The sequence below is a fragment of the Rissa tridactyla genome, chromosome 5 (assembly GCF_028500815.1).
Source record: "Rissa tridactyla isolate bRisTri1 chromosome 5, bRisTri1.patW.cur.20221130, whole genome shotgun sequence".
NCBI lineage: Eukaryota > Metazoa > Chordata > Aves > Charadriiformes > Laridae > Rissa > Rissa tridactyla.
The window spans coordinates 23,093,025-23,111,522 of NC_071470.1; the positions used below are offsets into that span (position 1 = coordinate 23,093,025).

At 39.5% G+C, this 18,498-nt stretch overlaps 1 protein-coding gene across 5 annotated transcripts in view; it reads left to right on the forward strand.

Annotated features, from left to right (window-relative positions):
- KCNIP4 (potassium voltage-gated channel interacting protein 4) overlaps positions 1–18,498 on the forward strand; it is a 339,234-nt gene that overhangs the window by 307,690 nt on the left and 13,046 nt on the right. For all 5 annotated transcript variants that reach the window (XM_054203578.1, XM_054203576.1, XM_054203580.1 and 2 more), the window contains 2 exons: positions 10,266–10,335; positions 15,898–15,968. In XM_054203578.1, coding sequence (XP_054059553.1) covers positions 10,266–10,335; positions 15,898–15,968 — 141 coding nt within the window. The remainder of the gene's footprint in view (positions 1–10,265; positions 10,336–15,897; positions 15,969–18,498) is intronic.

Genomic DNA, 18,498 nt, shown 5'->3' on the forward strand with positions numbered 1-18,498 from the left:
TCCCACCATAGCCTGCTTCTGCTCATCTTCCCATCTCTGCATATTTCTTGGTAATTAACAGCAGGTCCTTCAACAGCTTTTCAGAAGAAAGGCAGGTAAGGTCTGGACTTGATCCATTGTATTGTAGGCCTGGACAGACCCCAGATGATAGGTCTAAAGATAGAATAAAACCAATCGGCATCCTTTGTGAGTAGTTCGAGACACTGTCCTGCCAGTCGTCCTCCCAGTCCTTTGATAAACTGGCTTTTATAGTAGGCAAACAGCAAAGTTTAAGAGGAACACAGAGGTGGGGGAATAATATAATTGCCTGATCAAAAGAGCCAAAGTAGATCTCTCTCTGTAGTCATTGCAATTATCTCATACATGCACTGATTTCCTAAAAACTCCCTCAAAGCTCCCATTTGATGTGCTGAGGTGTTGAATGATAAATCTATACAAAGGAAATTAAATGTTTCTGTCATTCATCTAGCTTCAAAAAGATGTGTTAAAAAGCAGGAGCCCAAATACTGACAATACAGCAGTCCAGAAGACGCAAGTTCAAAGACGTTGTTCAGAGAAATGACTGTCTATAATAGATTACAAAGACATGGTTTTTTCCCTTTTAATCCATAGGAGAAATAACTCCTGGAAATTTTACCAACACCTAATGGACAATATTTTGCTTATGGTTCAATCTCTCTGAATTCATTGCTCTCTTGGGGGGGGATCGAACTGTGGCAGGAAAACAGCTGCTCGCCTCTCCCTACATCTTCTTCCATTATTGCTGCTTGTAGATGTATTTAGAGCAAAGGAAAAGAAAAAAGAAAAGGATCATAAATATATTTGTCTGGGTTTTTTTTAATCTGTATTAATGAGAATAGAAAAAGATCTTTTGAACTGTCTAACTATTCCCAGGTTAGTTTTCCCAGTCTTAATTTCTAGTGCTTTGTTCAGCCACATTTCAAATATTTCAAGAGAGAGGGTTTCTCTGAATTATTTTTTTGAGGCTGCTTCAGAGGCTAGTGCATCACATCTCTTTTAAGCATATCTTTTGAGGTATTTTTCAGGCTGCGTTTGCTTTTCCTTTAATGACATCAAAACCTTCTTTCCCCCAGAAACCTCATTTTGTTGGTACCATCTACTTTGAAGTCCCACTAAAATAATTCCATTTTCATTAGCTGCTGCAGGTTTTTTTCCCTGCTCTTGGTGTTTCTCCGACGTTGGCCAATAATGTGATCTGAACTCTAGCGATGCCACCATGCCCCTTTTCATGAAGATCACTTCTGATATGTGTTTTGCTTTTTTACAAAAAATATCAGTATAAAAAATAAACCTTGTATTCTAAGAGTACTTTCAGGACATAAAGTTAATCATAGTAGCTATCACTTCAAAATAAATAGGCAATTAAATTTATTTGATGGTGAATATATCAAGCACAAGATAGATTGTGTTTACTACAGAGAAATGAGTTACAAAATTACAAATTCAACTAGCAGCGAGGCTGAAGATGTATTCCCAGTAGGCACATGCACATAGAACACATGTATACATCACACATATACCTATACACATGGCCAGCCACACAGGTCACAGACAGACACACAGAGCAGTCACATGAACACAGCAGCGCCAATGGCTTCATCCCAATCCCCTCTGTGGCTGAGCAGCGTGGAGGTGAGAATATATATATACACACACGCACATATGTACAGTGTGGATCCCTCAAGCAGCTGGGCTCAGACTCTGGACTTCCCTGATGCCCAGTAGCCAACCTCCCCATTGTGTTACCCTTAGAGACCCACTCTCATCCCGGCTCCCGGGTGATGTCACTAGGTCACCGGCTTATCCGACTTGATCTTCCCTAGTGCTCACACATTCACTCACGCTCCCACACACGCTCCAGGGACACAGGGGTCCTCCAACCCGTGGTCTGACCCCAGCTGCTGCACTCACACTCCCATGCACACCCGTGCACACACAGAATAGAGAGCCCTCACCCAGGAAAGACCTGGAAAGGAGCTTAATAAGAAGACAGGACAGATTGTCCTGGTCAGGCACAGGGCACGGCCAGCCAAACAAACTTACCAGTCAACTGTATACACGACCAGGACTTTATATACCCTTATCCCACTATTTTCCCACACTCGTTCCTCCTCAACTCACCTAAATCCCTCCCTTTCCCCACCTTTGGTTGCCCACTAAACATCCCATAATAAATCTTGTGCAATGCCCAAATGCCCTTCCCCTGCATCCCATAATGCGTCCCCTACCGTGAGGTGGCAACCTCCTTCAGTCCAAACATTGACTCAACGCCCAGACACTGGGGCTGAGACTCCACTGGGACAGCCCTGGGGAGGGCCAGGATGGTGTGTCCCTTCCTTTCCGTCCTTAATTTGGGTTGTGCCCCTGTGCTCCCCTGAGCTTGTGGAGCTGGGCCTTTGATGGGCTGATGCCTCCTGGGATGTCCTGGGAACAGCTGGGGAGGGCAGTTAGGGGTCTGCAATCTGCCATTGTCTCTTTGTGCACCTCCGCAGGTGTGCAGACAGGCTTTTACCACGTAACCGAACAAAATCCAGCATACCGCCAGGAGCAGCATGCTTAGAAAATATAAACAGTTTTATTAAGTATAAATGAAATATAAACAAGTTTAGTCTAGAAGTGTATTGGCTTGTGGTTTTGTTTTCTGCTCTGCTTGACGCACATTCAGTGGTCTGCAGACATTACTAAATTGTTTTATAGCGTGTCAGCTGGATATTAGCTAAATTTCAAAGCCATAAGACATACTAAAACTGTAAAAAGCCAATTCCCGCATTGGCCATAGAGGAATACGGTACAGCAGCCACTGAATACTCTTCTTCCTGTGTCTGCAGGCTATGAGAATTTTAGACAAATTTAGTGTATAAACTTCTCCTAAGTAACGTTTTGCTTGTGCAGGTCCACATCAGGACACGATTCACTACCATTAATTACTTGCAATTAAATAAAACACCTAGTCAAAATAAACCTTGTTTTCATCAACAGCATACACACCTACTTATATCATCTTTGAATATTTTTCTTTAATGTCCAAACAAGTAATTTTTCAATATTGCTTCTCCTTGCCAAATTAAGGTCACCCCTTTCTCACAAGCCCACAAGCGCTGCAGTTGCTGAGAGCACACTGGGTTTTCCTGTTTGCTGTGGGAATTTACCGTATCAATGTAATGGGATGGTGTCGCTTACACTCCCTCACGCTAACAATCCTGAATTGCACCTGCTTTCTTTCCCGAGAAGGGTTCTGTCTCTGCATCCTTTCTCTAACTTATGCTACAGAGACAGCACAAGGCAAGATTTGACACAAAGTGAGAATGAAGAATAATATTAGGGAAGATACTCTTTCATGCTTTTCACAGAATGTGCTAGCTCTTAAGAGTGAGCTGGGACTTCGGATCTGTCTGACTGGAAATTTGCATATATCTGATGCTGCCTTGGTTTGATCTTGGATAGTTGTCTGACAAATGGGGTAATAGTTGGTGATAACCTGATTAAGGTTATCTGTGAAGGAGCTTCTGAAATGGAAGAAAAGATAGAATCATAACATCGTAGAATTGCCTAGGTTGGAAGGGACCTTTCAGATCATCTAGTCCAACCATCAACCTAACTCTTTCTGGAAAAGATTTTGAGATGTGGGGATTCAGAGCAGAGGTTGATAGACCTCTTCTTTCAAGGACTAGGAAACAGAGACTATGTGAAAATGGTGCCCTATTGCAGGGGTAAACAGAAAAGAGACAGGCAGGAGCAAGGCAGCAGCCAGAGGAACCAAGAAGAGGCTCAAGGCGCTGGGGAGATCTCTCCCTGCGGAGTGGAGGGAAATGGACATAGAAATGACTGGGAGCAAGGTCCATCCGTCAGCAGAACTGAGCAGCTCTGGATGAGCCCAATGGATTGACAAATCTCAGAAAAAGAGGTTGGGCTGCCCTGTGTCATATGCAAACTGGGACATTACAGGCACTCAAAGGAGGCATTTGAAACAAGCTATTGCAGATTTGTAGCTGTAGGAAGGAAAATGAAACACCTCAGAAACCCTGACATGGAAATTTTCACCTCCATGCCATCATTTCTCTTTGGCTTTTATGTTACTTTCATTTTTTTGTTTTTTTTTTCTGTAGTGTTAACTTCATGAAGTATAAATTTACTACCCCTGCTCAGCCAATTATCCCATCTAAACACAAGGTATATGTATTTTTAATGACCCAGCAGCTTAATCATAACAGCACTTAGGTTCTTCATTTCAACAAATGCAAAAAATTTTTTAATGTGACGCTGCTTCTTTGAGTGAATTTTTTCTGTTCGTCTTTGATCCTCCCACCATCACTCTTCTGCTTTGGTAACCACTTACCCTCCTGGTTGCAATCAGCCTATGGCTACAGAGCCATTACCCAAACAGCAACTCGGGGAAGTGAGAACACTGTTATCTGTCACAAATTGGCAAAATACAGAGGCTATTGAGGTCAGACATGTCGATTTAGGTTTTGAAAGTGGCAGCTGGTAAGATTTATAAGGCTAGTTCTTTTTTGGATCTAGCTTTGTACCTGTACGACAAATACCTGGTTGGCTCGGCAGCTGCAGTACAACCCTGATCAACGCTGTTCTGGCAAAGTCTTCAGGGTGGATGCCATGTTGATATTGATGTGTCAGCCTTTGTGTCAGGGTACAAAGGGGCGCTCTCAGAGTGAGCTTTGTCTCTTTTTCTCCTTCTTCTGAGGCATAGTGAGATCACACTAGACACGTTTCACCGAAGTCCCTACCTTTTCCCCCCTCAGAGGGACTGTTTGTACCTTAGTTTCTTGTGTGTGCTCCTTTTGACACATTTTATTTTGAAGGAGGCTCAAGATAGGAGTAATTCGTGAACTGAGTATCACTGGTCTTATTCCAGATAATTTATATAGTGCTTACATACTTTAGGGAATTAATTTTCAGATCATCTGAGTTCTCTTGTGGTTACATTTTCTATAAGCCTAGAAAAAACACTTTACATTTCAGGTATAAACTTTGCTGATATAATGCATTAGTGTAGTCACACTGAAAAAAACCCTTCTACCTGCAGGCCATCTATAGCTACTGATGTGTTGCCATGGGAGGCCAATATAGGCTAAATGCACATCAATGTGCACTGATTAAACATCAAATACATGGCGGTGTTTTCAGAATAAAACTAGATGTTTAGTCCAAAAACACTAACTGTCTTTCTTAGTGGGAGAAATTAATTTGGTATTGCAACCGATGTGAATTGTATAATTATCATTTGGCTTGGTTTTCTGCAAATATGAAACTCATAAGGCGGCCTATGTTTCAATTATATGCATCGGAATAAACATTAGATATAGCAAATTTAAATCAACCTTAAGTACGCAGCTTTGGAAGTAGGCAGTGCATAAAATTAAAAGTGAATGTAAATGAAAAAATGTAAGCTTAAGAACCTGTTTTCTCAAGTCTGTAACCCACACCCTTGTGTCCTGAACACTGCTTGGCTCAGTAGGTGGTTTAGCTTATTTGCAGTAAGAATTCATTGCTGGCTCATACTCAGCTTGACATCCACTGTAACCCCTCATCCTTTTCGGCAGTGCTGCCATTCAGCCAGTCACTTCACAGATGGTACTGGGGCAAGGGACGATTTCTTCCCAGGCACAGAATATTGCAATTCTTTTTGAGCTTCATGAGGTGTCTGTTGGCCCAAATTTCATTATCAATTTGACCTAGATTATGTTATTAAATCAAGCCCATTTGTTAAATTCTCATGCTGTTTTGCCCAAAGCCCTATTATACTCAAATGAAAAATCAGGAACTGGGCTGGGCTATGGAAATCCACTGTGGGTTTAGGTTGTGGGATTTTTGGTAGAATTAGCTTTAAAGTACACACATGCTGTTTCAAAATTGTGCATGTGTTGTTCCATTAAGTTTTGTGTTTATGGAAAATTTAAATTTTCAGTCACAGTGGAAGTACATGCAAAAAGAGAAAATATTGTCAGTCAGAGATAACTAATTCAATGGACATGAACATATACCTAAAATGAAGCAGAACAAATACTGACAGCAGATAAAGCATAGGATGAAGAACCTGTCATGCAAAAGCCCATAATTAGAATATATTTAAAATTGCAAAAGCTCCTAATGCAGATTAATCCGTCATACTAAATTGTTTATTATACAGACAAAAGTCTGAGTTTAGAATTTGTTTCTCCTTCATTCTCATTCCTACATTTCACTATTTCTCCTTTTTTTTGTGTCTTTTTTGGTTTGCCTCTTGTCTAAAAAGGGTGTTGATTAGGTAGGAAAGAAGAATCCACCTATTGCAGTACTCATAGAAATACTGAAAAAAAGACAGTTTAGACAGCATGAAGCTTGTAAATAATTTACAGGTTTTGGAGTGGTTCATAAGACTATGTGCTGGAGGTGTAATTTCCCCAGCAGTAAAACTGCAGGCAAGAGAAAGCATCAAAAGGCAGAATGATATTTATTATTCTCTGTCTCTTCTTTCTGTCAGTTTATCTTATTTGCCTTTAAAGGAGAGAGGACTGGACTCAGGCAAAACAGATCAAGATGAATTTTTCCCCCTTTTTATTCTTCAAAATGAAAATAATACATCATTAATTCAATTTTAAAAGACCGTCAAACATAAATTTTCTGTAACAAAACAAATTCTATACAGCTGAAGGAAAAAAGAATATAGGAAATGTTTTACATTTTTTCTTTCAAACTATTTATTTTCCTTTCTTTTATAAGAGTTTAATGAAAGGTTAGAACGATTTTTTTTTTAATTACAGTTGGTTCAATGGAAGAAGTCAGCAATAACTTGACATAAAGCCATGAGGCATACTTAATTACAATATTAAATCTCTCTCACTGAACTAGAGAAATCTCCTGATAAACACAATAAAGCCAGATTTATGAGTCAAGAGGTAAATGATGTTGGCTACATATATATTTAGATTAAAATCATTTAAGAACAGAAGTGTTCACAGTCTTGTATAGTCTCAGAGGAAAAATCCAAGCTAAAGAAATAAAAGTTTCAACCAAATATTTCTGATAAAATTAATTGGCCAACATCATGGATTTTTGATGAATGTCCTTAGGATACAATGGCTACAGATCTCCAAGGATGGAAAAGGTAAGGCGTTACTGGCAATGCTGTGGTAAAAAGCAGAGGAAAATGCAGAGAGTCAGTCAAGATAAACTCAAGAGGTCATTTCTGGCTCTACTAACACGCAATTCTGTGAAAGTAGGTTACCTTTTCAAGCAACGTTTCTTTCAAACAGTATGGTGAAACCAGAGTTCATTAAGCATCAGAAAAAAGTACTACCTTTTAATAAGGTATGTAGATCGTGGATTTCTCTAAAAACAGGCTGCTAACTTTTTCTGAACTAACAAAGAATAAATTAGACAAATTTTTCCAGAGTACCTTTGATTCTCCTCTAACATCGTAACACTTAAATGAAGTCAGGAAATGGGAGTCTTATTCTTCACAGCTCCGGACTAAGGACTGCCAGCCAGTTGGAGTTGCTGGCATTTCCTGTAAAAAAGGGGAGAGCACTCTTTGCAAAATTAACATATTTTGTATGTCTTTTTCATACAAGGAAAAGGTAGAAAAATCACTTTGCATCTTAATAAGCCATAGAGTTAGACAAACCTAAATGCACATTTTATCATTCCTTATTTATTAAGCTTCTCAGAAAAATAAAAAAAATGCAAAATCTGAGTTGTAAAAATTCAAATGTATAGCTTTTCTTTTTAGTTTGCGCAAAATGTGCCTAGGTTTTTGTCTGAAAAGAAGTTACATGCAGAACAGAAAGAAACCATGGCTTCTTTTTCGAAATTCTAAAATACTGCATTGTCCTGTCACATTACCACCCAGCTCAGGGAAAAGGCTGCGATATTCTTTCTTGAGCAGGTCTGTGAATGATGTAGAGTATATATCGATGTATGCTTGGACGAGGAACTTGTGAAATACCTTTGTTATATTTTCTACATATAACAATAACTATATTGTTATATCAATGAGTATCTGAATACTTCATTGATGTTTTCTTTATTGTAAAGTACAATACAAGTAAAAATACTGCTTTTTTGCATGCACTTACACAACTCCAGAAGGCTTCACATGAAAAGACAAGCAGTGTAGTAAACCTGCTGCGGACCACAGAGGCACTAGACCACCTGACTACAGTCTTTTTGGGAAGCTGGTAAAGCAGAGAGAGATGTTTTAGAATGCCCTCACTCCCAAATACGTGACAGGCAGGGAGATGCCACCTCAATTAATGGATTGCTCCTTACCTGACAAAGGGTAGAGATGCTAGATGCATTTCACTGTTCCCCCCACTCCCCAGGGCTTCGGTTTGAAAGGCAGTGGGGCCCAGCAGTCAGTGTATATCTGGTCTTACAGAGACCTCTGCTCTAATTCTGCCTCCATCAGTGACAGCCTCCGTGACCAGAAACAAATAATTTTGTACTTCTGTCTCTGTGACCGCTCTTTGTCTGTCTGTTCTTATCAAACAGAGTTGTTTCTTACTGTGTGTTTGCATGTGCTTAGTCATGGTGAAGATCTGATTTTGGCTGAGGATAGTGACATACATAAAAATAATCATAGATCACCAGATCTGACGTGTTTTTCAGGTGGTGCATTCATCTCTTGATTAGCAAGATTATAGTATTTGTTTCTTAGCAGAAGCTGTCAGAACTATGAATATCTCAGTATTCCTTATTTGATCTAATTTGATCTAATTGAATCCTATTTGATCTAATAGAAATATCATTTGGTCCCACAGGAAAAGCTGTTATTACACTGGTAAAATATGTTACGCTGCTCTTTATCTTCATTTAAAGCTATTTCCTTTTTCCAGGTTAAGACAAGAAGCACTAAGCACTTAAGAACCTTAACACTTAATTTGTCTTCTCTTACTTACCTTTCTTTAGGTAAGTAATAGATGCCTACCTTTTAAAAAGTTTGCCAGGCTTTTTTCACTCTCTGTGTTAAAGAAGGAATTAAGCCAAAAAGAAATTAAGTGCATTGCCCAAAGTCATCTGCTCAGTCTGGCAAATTCAGGGCTAGAAGTCACCTGTCTGGTCTTTGATTTCTGTACACGACTCAGTAAACAATACAGTATTCCTTCTGCTTTTCCTACCCCTTTAGGTAAGTCATTTTTGTAAAGTCACCGCTCTAATCCTCTTTTTTCTTCTCCTTCACTTCCTTTCATTTTCTCTGTAACCGCCCTACTCGGACACTTTCTGCTTTTTCTTTCTTATGTATTTCGGTTTGTGAACAAGATGTAAAGTGGTAGAAGGATCTGCAAGGTTTGAGTAAGATCTTCTGTGTTAGGGTCTTTTAAGTTAATTGAATATAGCTCTTCAAGTAGAATATGACTGCATGTTGTATCATTAATCATAGAATCGTCTAGGTTGGAAGGGGCCTTTAATATCATCGAGTCCAACCACTAATCTAACACTGCCAAAACCACCACTAAACCATGTCCCTAGGCACCATGTCTACCTTTCTTTTAAACACCTCCAGGGATGGCGATTCTACCGCTTCCCTGGGCAGCCTGTTCCAATGTTTGGTAACCTTTTCTGTGAAGAAGTTTTTCCTAATATCCAGTCTAAACCTCATGTGGTGCAACTTAAGGCCATTTCCTCTCATCCTATTGCTTGTTACTTGGGAGAAGAGACCGACCCCCACCTCTCTACAGCCTCCTTTCAGGTAGTTGTAGAGAGCAATAAGGTCTCCCCTCAGCCTCCTTTTCTCCACGCTAAACACCACCAGTTCCCTCATAAGACTTGTTCTCTCAGCTTTGTTGCCCTTCTCTGGACTCGCTCTAGAATCTCAGTGTCTTTCTTCTAGCGAGGGACCCAAAACTGAACTAAGTATTCAAGGTGTGGCCTCATCAGTGCAATTGCAATTCACAGTCCTGCTTGGTCAAGTGCTGCTAGTGGCTGTGGCAACAACCACCCATGGCCCACAGCAACACCGATAGCTCCATGCACTGTAGCAGAGCAGTTGCTGCTCGTGTCTGTCACTCTGGTCCCAAGACTGACATTTAGATACATGGCACAGAAGAAATTTTTGTGCCATGGGAACTCTTTAGGAAGATACTTCAAAGTGATACACATTTAATGCATTAATATTTGGTTGAAAGTGCACAATCAGACATGTTACACTCAGAACTACAGCCATGTTCTGTGTGGTCTCATGAACATATGATTTGACTCAACTAGATTGGATGCTACTTATTTCTTGCCTTTCGCTTTTTTTTCAGGAATGCCCCAGCGGTGTTGTCAATGAAGAAACCTTCAAAGAGATTTACTCTCAGTTCTTTCCACAGGGAGGTGAGTACTTGGCGGATGTAATTAGTGCTCCAGTGTACAGAGAGTTATGTTTGCTAACGCCTAAGTCTGACAAAAGAGCCCGTTGTTCAAATTAACAAGATTGTTGTCTCAAGCTCTGTCTGAACTCATGGGGTACTTACTTGATGGCTGGACACATTTTAAGGTATGTATTTCTGAATGAAGTGCAGTGATATCTACAAGGAGTCAGTATCCTGTTATGATGTTACCATTTGTTTATGGGTAGCTCTGAAAAACAGGTTTCTCCAAAACTTTTTCCTTTCAAACTTTCGACACAGTCATCCCCGTTCTCTTTTAGTCCACAGAACCATTCACAGTAGGAATGAAAACTGTTGGAGGCACTAAGGGTACCCTCTAATATCAATGGCAGAACGCCCTTGACTTCTATGGGGTTTCTCTACTTAAATGAGGGCTTTTTTTGCTACCCTTACTTTCAATTGATTAATTTCCAGGGCTTTCATTAATTTCTTTATCTTAACAACCTTTTAGTGCAATGAAGGTAACACAAAAATGTGCAATATTTTTTTTGCGTTGAACCTTGGATTTTCTTTCGGTTTGAAATGTTTTCCTCTCTTTTCTGCCTCTTGCTTTTACTATTCAGTCTCCCCTCTTCATATTCTCCTACAACTCTTCAGTCCTGCCTCTTCATCTTCTCCCACCGCTCTGGAGATTTGCATGTTTCCCTGGGACTGTTCATACCTCTTTCTTTTCACTTGTATTTTTCAAAAAGCGCATTTAATTGGTAGGAACAAAACATCTCCCAATTAGTTTTATTTTGAATAAAGACCTAAAAGGGAAAGAGCAGCATTCAGTGTGGATTACCATCACTGAAATCCTTAACAAGTAGGCATGCTCAATAGGAAGAAAAAAAGGCTAAAAAAGTTGACCTGCCTACCGATTATTTCTGTATCTAAGCTTTTAAAGCAAGGTAACAATTACAGCTTCAGATATTGTATTTTTTAGTTACTCTGGCTAGTGAAAATAATTCTTTGCATGAGATTTACTACACCTTTACTACACTTAAAATAATTTTAAAAAATTCCTGTTGTTACACTTAAAATTGTTTATGGGCAAAGCAAAAGCTCACCTTTTACACAAGTAAAGCTAAAACCTATTGCTAGAATAAATGTAACCTTAAGTTCCTAATCTTTATTAGTCCTGACCTAATTGTTACAGAAATGAAAGAATATGAATGCATTATAATAATAATGATTTTATAAACACAGTTCTTAGTTTCTACCCTTTTTCTTGGTGCTAATAGGAATAGGATGTTCATACTGGTGCTTTCCTCTTCCTCACTCTACGATTCACCTGGGGTCGTTTCTACATGTTTGCTAACACATGTGCCCCATTCCCTCTCATCCCACACCTGCTCTCCTCTGCACTGCATCCCATCTCCCTGCTGCTCAGGGCACTGCAAGCAAATGAAGCAAAAAAATCTTCTCTCCACTGCATCATTATGTTAGAGGCGTACATATATTCTACACAGAATTCTACATATTCTACGTAGAATAACTGCATGTTTCTGCTACCTGTATAAAGCTATAGCTGTGCCACAAAAGTAAAGCCAATCAGAAACCTGATCAATTGGAGAGACTGCTGTCACAGCTAAACCACGGGAAACAAAGCTGCAAGCTGATGAGCCTCCGCCCTGGGGAAAGCTCCCTATAAAACTTATGGCTTCTTAGTAGCAATGGTAATATTGTATTCCAGGGGCACCTGGATATTCGTTGCTATTTCAACAATGCCATTCCTCTGTCTGCAACAAGGGAGTTACACTTTTCTGAAAAAAAAAAAAAAACCCAAACCAAAAAACAAACAAACAAACAAAAACAAAATAAAAAAAAATTTCTTCCTTCTTTTAACATTAGTAAAATACAGTAAAAAGTTAGATTTTTAAGCAGGGTAGAAAAGTATCAAATCCAGATAATTCACTTATCAGTAACAGATGTTGTGTATTAGTAACAACATATTAGTAACAGCATTTTTAGCTTTCTCAAAAAATCCATTTCAGAGATCTTAGCGAAGAGCACCGAGGAGCGACCACAGAAGCTACCCCCTTCCTCTCCCCATCCTCCACGGCCTCCACGCAATGGCATGCAGCCTAAGCAGTACATAAAGACAGCACAAAAAAATGTGAAAGCCTTATGCAGTATTCCTCAAAATTTCAGGAAAAATATTCAGGGGAAATAGCAGAAGAGCTGAAGCTCCTTGGAGGAGTAACACCTCACATCAGTAATCCTTGAATTTCTGGGGTCCCACTGAGACTTGAAAAATTTTGTGCAGGTTTTGTGCTGTTTTGTAGGTGCCTGCATTGACTTTTTGCCATTTTCTGAGAGGTATGGGAGCCAAAGTCTATTCTTTGTTCCTCACATTGGCCAAGGTATCTTCAAAGTCCAATCAGTTGTCTATATCTGCGTATCCCTGCTTGGTAACAACAGGGTGAGGTCATCATATTTAAGTGTCCCTTTAAGCAGCTAGACTGGATACTTAAATCTTTTAATGTATTGCCAAAATATTGTGTGCAGCTGAGGCCTTTACAGTTCAGTTGCACTTAAAATATTGTTTTTATGTATGTCTGAATATTAAAGAGGAAAAAAAAAGTTTGAAAGTTGTCCCCACATTAAAACATGTGTGGTACATGTAGATCTGTGCCCCAGTTGTCTGTGTAATGCAAAACCAGATACAACATGTTGTATCATTATAACAATTCATATCTGAGCAAACAGAATGAAGTCGTGTAAGATTTTAAGCTTCAGGGTGACTAAGCAATCACCATAAAGTCATTTTTCGAAGTCATCCAGCAAGTCACTTCATCAAGCGAATTTCAAGACTATTCAGGACAAGGGACAGGAGGAGTAGAAAGTACATAAGGGAGACGCATTAAGAGTAACAAAGGAGATGACACAGATCTGCAGTAAAATCGGTGTATTTTAAAAGGCAGAAGGAGCTTTATGAAAAGCTTTCCAAGCTGGAAAGGCACTCCGGTTACTTCTTTTTAGAAATACGGGAGAATAGGTGCCCCCGTGTTCATGCAATGGATCACCTGAAATTTAACTTGGATTTGTTCTCCAGACAGGCAGGTTGTAGATAAGAATCCAGACACTGAATAATTATTACATTCCTCCTCAGTTCTGAACAGAACAGATTATGTTCACGGTTTGATAAAGCATTCTCTCGGATGTTTAATGACTACCATTTTTTGTCTCTGATGTTTAAAATGTTTTAATGGTGTATTTCAAAGGAATTCTGATCTAATATCTGTTCCTGTCTCAACCTGTCAAAATATCAATTTAGCCTACTAGTTATGATATCTGATCCCTGAAAAGAAAATATATTTTATTTAAAAAGTTAAGCTTTTGTCTCACATGATTAATTTTCAAGATTTAGCGGGGTAGGGCAGGGAGAAATCACACTAAGTAGCTCTAATTAAAAGAGAAGTGTACCTCATCCTGCTGTAGCTTTGAAGGCAAAATTTCAGACCAGAACTGCCTGAACAAACATCCCTGAAAAAGACCTCTGATTTTTATTTTTTTTTTTTTCAGAAGGGGTTACTAGAAATAAAACATTCTCCAAGTAGAGATTTTTTTTTTCATATACCATCATGCAAAAAGAGTAGTATATTGTATCAAGAATGGGCAACAAACAATAAAACACTTTTGTGTTTACTTTTGTGTTTTCTGTAAATCTACAGAAAATAATTAGGAATATTTCACATATTTTTAAGAAATGAATGCCAAGAGAATAGGAATTTAAAATTCAGTTTACAGTAATTATACCTCTATAATATGTTATTTCCCTGAAGATGGTTTGCATAGCATATTCTGTTGCACAACAGAAGTCTCAGTAGATTATAGAAAATATGACTATTAAAATCCTAAATATAAACTGAAGTCAACAAATTTACATTTTTCAGTTAAAGTGGGAATTTATCTGCTAGGCCATGCTTAAGCAATTACAGTGATGACTGGATACATGGATGAATGAACACATGTCTCAATAGTGAGGGTTTTTTTTTAATTCTCTGAAAATGCATTAACAGACACAGGGTTTAAAGTTTGCAGAGGGCTTTTTTGCTACAAGTATTTAACATCATATGAAATTACCATATTAAGACCAGAGACTTTAGTTACTAATATCAGGTCTGAATCTGTGAAGTACAAAGTTTTGAGTTTTGGTATATATGGTTCCTTGGGGTCGACGTGGAATTTCAGGTGAGTGACCCAAGACTATCACTCACTTCAATTCAAAACGATATTTTGGGCTGTGACAAATAAATGTTTTCAGGTTTGATATGAAAGATAAAATAGTTGAGTGCCAAGAAATCAGAAAAAGGCACCTCAGCACTGATGAGGTTTTTCCATGCTAAGGCAGGGTTAGTCCTGCAAGGGGCACACTGATTTCATAACACTTCTCACTTTAGTAAAAGTTTGTCAGGTTAATGTTAATTAACCTAAAATTAATGTAAACCCATGAAATAGAAAGAGCAAAGCAATGGGTATTAAAAGTAAACAATACCTCAGCCTACATTAATCTGCATGGCTTTGAGGGAGGGAGAAGAGCCTGAGGAAAGCTGACTTCCCCATAACCCCAGCAGCTTGTACCTCACATCAACAGGGCAGTCTCTGGAGAAGTTCTCTCTTTGCAATGTATTACTCCTGGAGCAGGTTGTGCCTCTCGGAAGGTATTCAGTGGAAATGGAAGGATGGATTTTTACAAAAACGTAGAGGCTTGACAGATTTATATCCATGCTGTCTTTTGTTTCTGAAATGAGTCGATATGCAGTGGCCAGTGGGTTTGAAAAGGATACAAATAATTAGTGAAGGGATCACTTGTTTAAGGTCATCTTTCAGAGTCTTATTGACCCCTTCAGCTAGTCACAGCCAGTTTCTCCAGGATTTTTAGGCACCTAGCTCTCATACCATGTTCATGGGAATTAAGCAGCAAACCAGCTTTAAGAATCTGCTTCTCTGGACAGGATTTTATCTCACCTGTGGGTGAGCATAGCACCCGAGTGCAGCTGCAGCTTTCGGACAAGATCATCTTCAACTTGGGTAACAGGCCTCTCTTCAGAGTAAAAACGATAAGCCAGATGCACAGATGGTAGTGTCTGCTTCCCTCATTTAAAGTGAACAAATGAATATATTTTTCTTCTTTAACATATGAGATAGATACCCTGTCACAGTCATTTAACTGATAAAGTAGCATTCCCATTAACACAGGTTGTTTCAGAGTACAATAACTTGGTATTCATTCAGATATCAGTGATTAGTAGAAATGGTAATAAAAATGAATAAAGATATTCTAGACTAGAAATTTAAATTTTGTGTTCCTAACAGTGTAGCTACCCACATACTTTCATTTATAATTTATCCCTCCTTCTCCCCTGCAAAAAAAGAAATTTAAAATTAATTGAAAATTTAGTCTTGCTATCAAATTTTGGTATCAAAATACATCTTGGTATCTTTTTTTTTTTTCATGGAATGAAATTAAATGAAATAAGATGTGCTTACTATGAACTATTTTTACTGTTTTAAATTGTAGATTCCACAACTTATGCACATTTTCTGTTTAATGCATTTGACACTGACCACAATGGATCTGTAAGTTTTGAGGTAAGTGGTGCCGTTACTTCTTTCTCTGCAAATGAATATTTTGCCATTCCTTGTAATTAATCCAGTTTGGTGGCTTTTATTATTTGGCTCACATTATGAAAAATTTAGCTTATGTGACTCAAGTTTCAAGTATTTCCAATGTATTAATGAAAGTCATTGTTATTATTTTCCAATTGTATATCCCAAAATGGTAACTCAGACTGTGTTGCTATGTAGTATTTTTAGAAATCTGTAAATTTAAAAGGTAACTCAATTTATATGCAAGTTACATTAAATAATCCATTTCTTTCTCCCTGCCTCTGCAAGGTGAGAAGGGCTCTGAACTACAACTAATGTTATGGGGATGACTCAGCCAAAACAGGATTGCTCACACTCTATTAGTTTTCAGAAGAAGGCTCTACAAAAAAAAAAAAAAAAAGGCTTTAACGCAAATGTATTTAAAAGCACAAGTGTCTGAAATTCATCCTCCTCCATTTAACTGCTCAAACGGTTTTAAAAATTCTGCCTTTCCCTGCTAAGGCCGATGCCATCACTTGCAGAGGCTGGTGTCATTGTGGTGAGTTGACCCTGGCTGGACACCTGGTGCCCACCAAAGCTGCTCTGTCACTCCCCTTCTCAGCTGGACGGGGGAGAGAAAATATAACAAAAGGCTCATGGGTCGAGATAAGGACATGAAGAAATCATTCATTACCGTCATGAGCTAAACAGACTCAACTTGGGGAAAAATTAATTTATTACCAATCAAATCAGAGGAGGATAATGAGAAATAAAAACTAAATCTTAAAACACCTTCCCCCCACCCCTCCCTTCTTCTCGAGCTCAACTTCGCTCACGAGTTTCTCTACCCACCCCCTGCAGCGCAGGGGGACGGGGAATGGGGGTTGTGGTCAGTTCACCACACGTTGTCTCTGCCACACTCCTCACAGTCTTCCCCTGCTCCAGTGTGGGGGTCCCTCCCACGGGAGGCAGTCCTCCCCGAACTTCTCCAATGTGAGTCCTTCCCACGGGCTGCAGTTATTCATGAACTGCTCCAGTATGGGTCCCTTCCACGGGCTGTAGTCCTTCAGGAACAGACTGCTCCAGCATGGGTCCCCCACAGGTCACAAGTCCTGCCAGCAAGCCTGCTCCTGTGTGGGCACCTCTCTCCATGGGTCCATAGGTCCTGACAGGAGCCTGCTCCAGCATGGGCTTCCCATGGGGTCGCAGTCCCCTTCAGGCACCCACCTGCTCCAGTCTGGGGTCCTCCATGGGCTGCAGGTGGATATCTGCTTCACCATGGACCTCCACGGGCTGCAGGGGGTCAGCCTGCCTCGCCATGGTCTTCACCATGGGCTGCAGGGGAATCTCTGCTCCAGCACCAGGAGCACCTACCTCCTTGTCGTCCTTCTTCACTGACCTTGGTGTCTGCAGAGTTGTTTCTCTCACATGTTTTCACTCCTCTCTTCCGGCTTCAGCTGCGCAGTTTTGTGGGTTGTTTTTTTTCCCCTTCTTAAATATGTTATCCCAGAGGTGCCACCACCATCACTGATGGGCTCGGTCTTGGCCAGCAGTGGGTCTCTCTTGGACCCGGCTGGCATTGGCTCCGTCAAACATGGGAGAGGCTTCTAGCAGCTTCTCACAGAAGTACTCCTGTGGCCCCCCCCACTACCAAAACCTTGCCACACAAACCTAGACAATCGTCAGTGCAATAACGTGGTAAAAAGGGCAACTCGCTGCAGTAGTTTAGATGAAAACAGGGTGTACAAAATACTGTGAAGGAGCCATTATTTTAAGCTATAGTATTAAAAAAAATATATATATCTCAGTTAATTTGCAAAAGGATATGTTTTCTTTGTCATGTTTTGCTTTGTTTTGTTTTGTTTATAACAGACAAATGGACAACTTGAGATTTGATTGTGATAAATACACCCACTTTAAATTTATTTAAATGTCCTATACATGTTTTTATTATTTACTTGAGTGAATGATGTTGGGGGGTCTGGCAGAGTGTTTTTTTGAAAGCATTTTCATTGCTTTATTATTGATGTAATATGGAAGGAGAAACCTCGCCAAGCAGGTGCACTGCAATTGGAAATCTATACCTCAGCTGGGACTATAACCAGATCATTTTGTGGGGGATTATTTACATCTATTTTAAAAACATGAACCCTGTCTACCTTTTTGCGAGCAGCTGAAATCAATGGGGTCCGTGTGAAACTAGAATTGGGAATGGAGGTTTTATTCACATCTTCTGTACCTAGGCTAATTCTGCAAGGAAACCTTCTGGTCAAATCAGCAACAGCAGAGGCAATGAAAGAAAATATTTTTAGCACCGCCATTTGAGAAGTATTTCTGCTGTTATCCTTAAGAACAATGAGAATTAAAGAAGGTTTTGTATCTTTCCTGGACAATTCATTGACATTTGTGTCTCAGACAGAAAGCATTAAGAAATGGAGTAGCTATGAAGCCCTTTTTAAGGGATTTGAATATCTCAAAGTGCAGGTCTCTGTATAGAAATAGGCTTTGGAATAAAATAAATCAGGAAAATAAA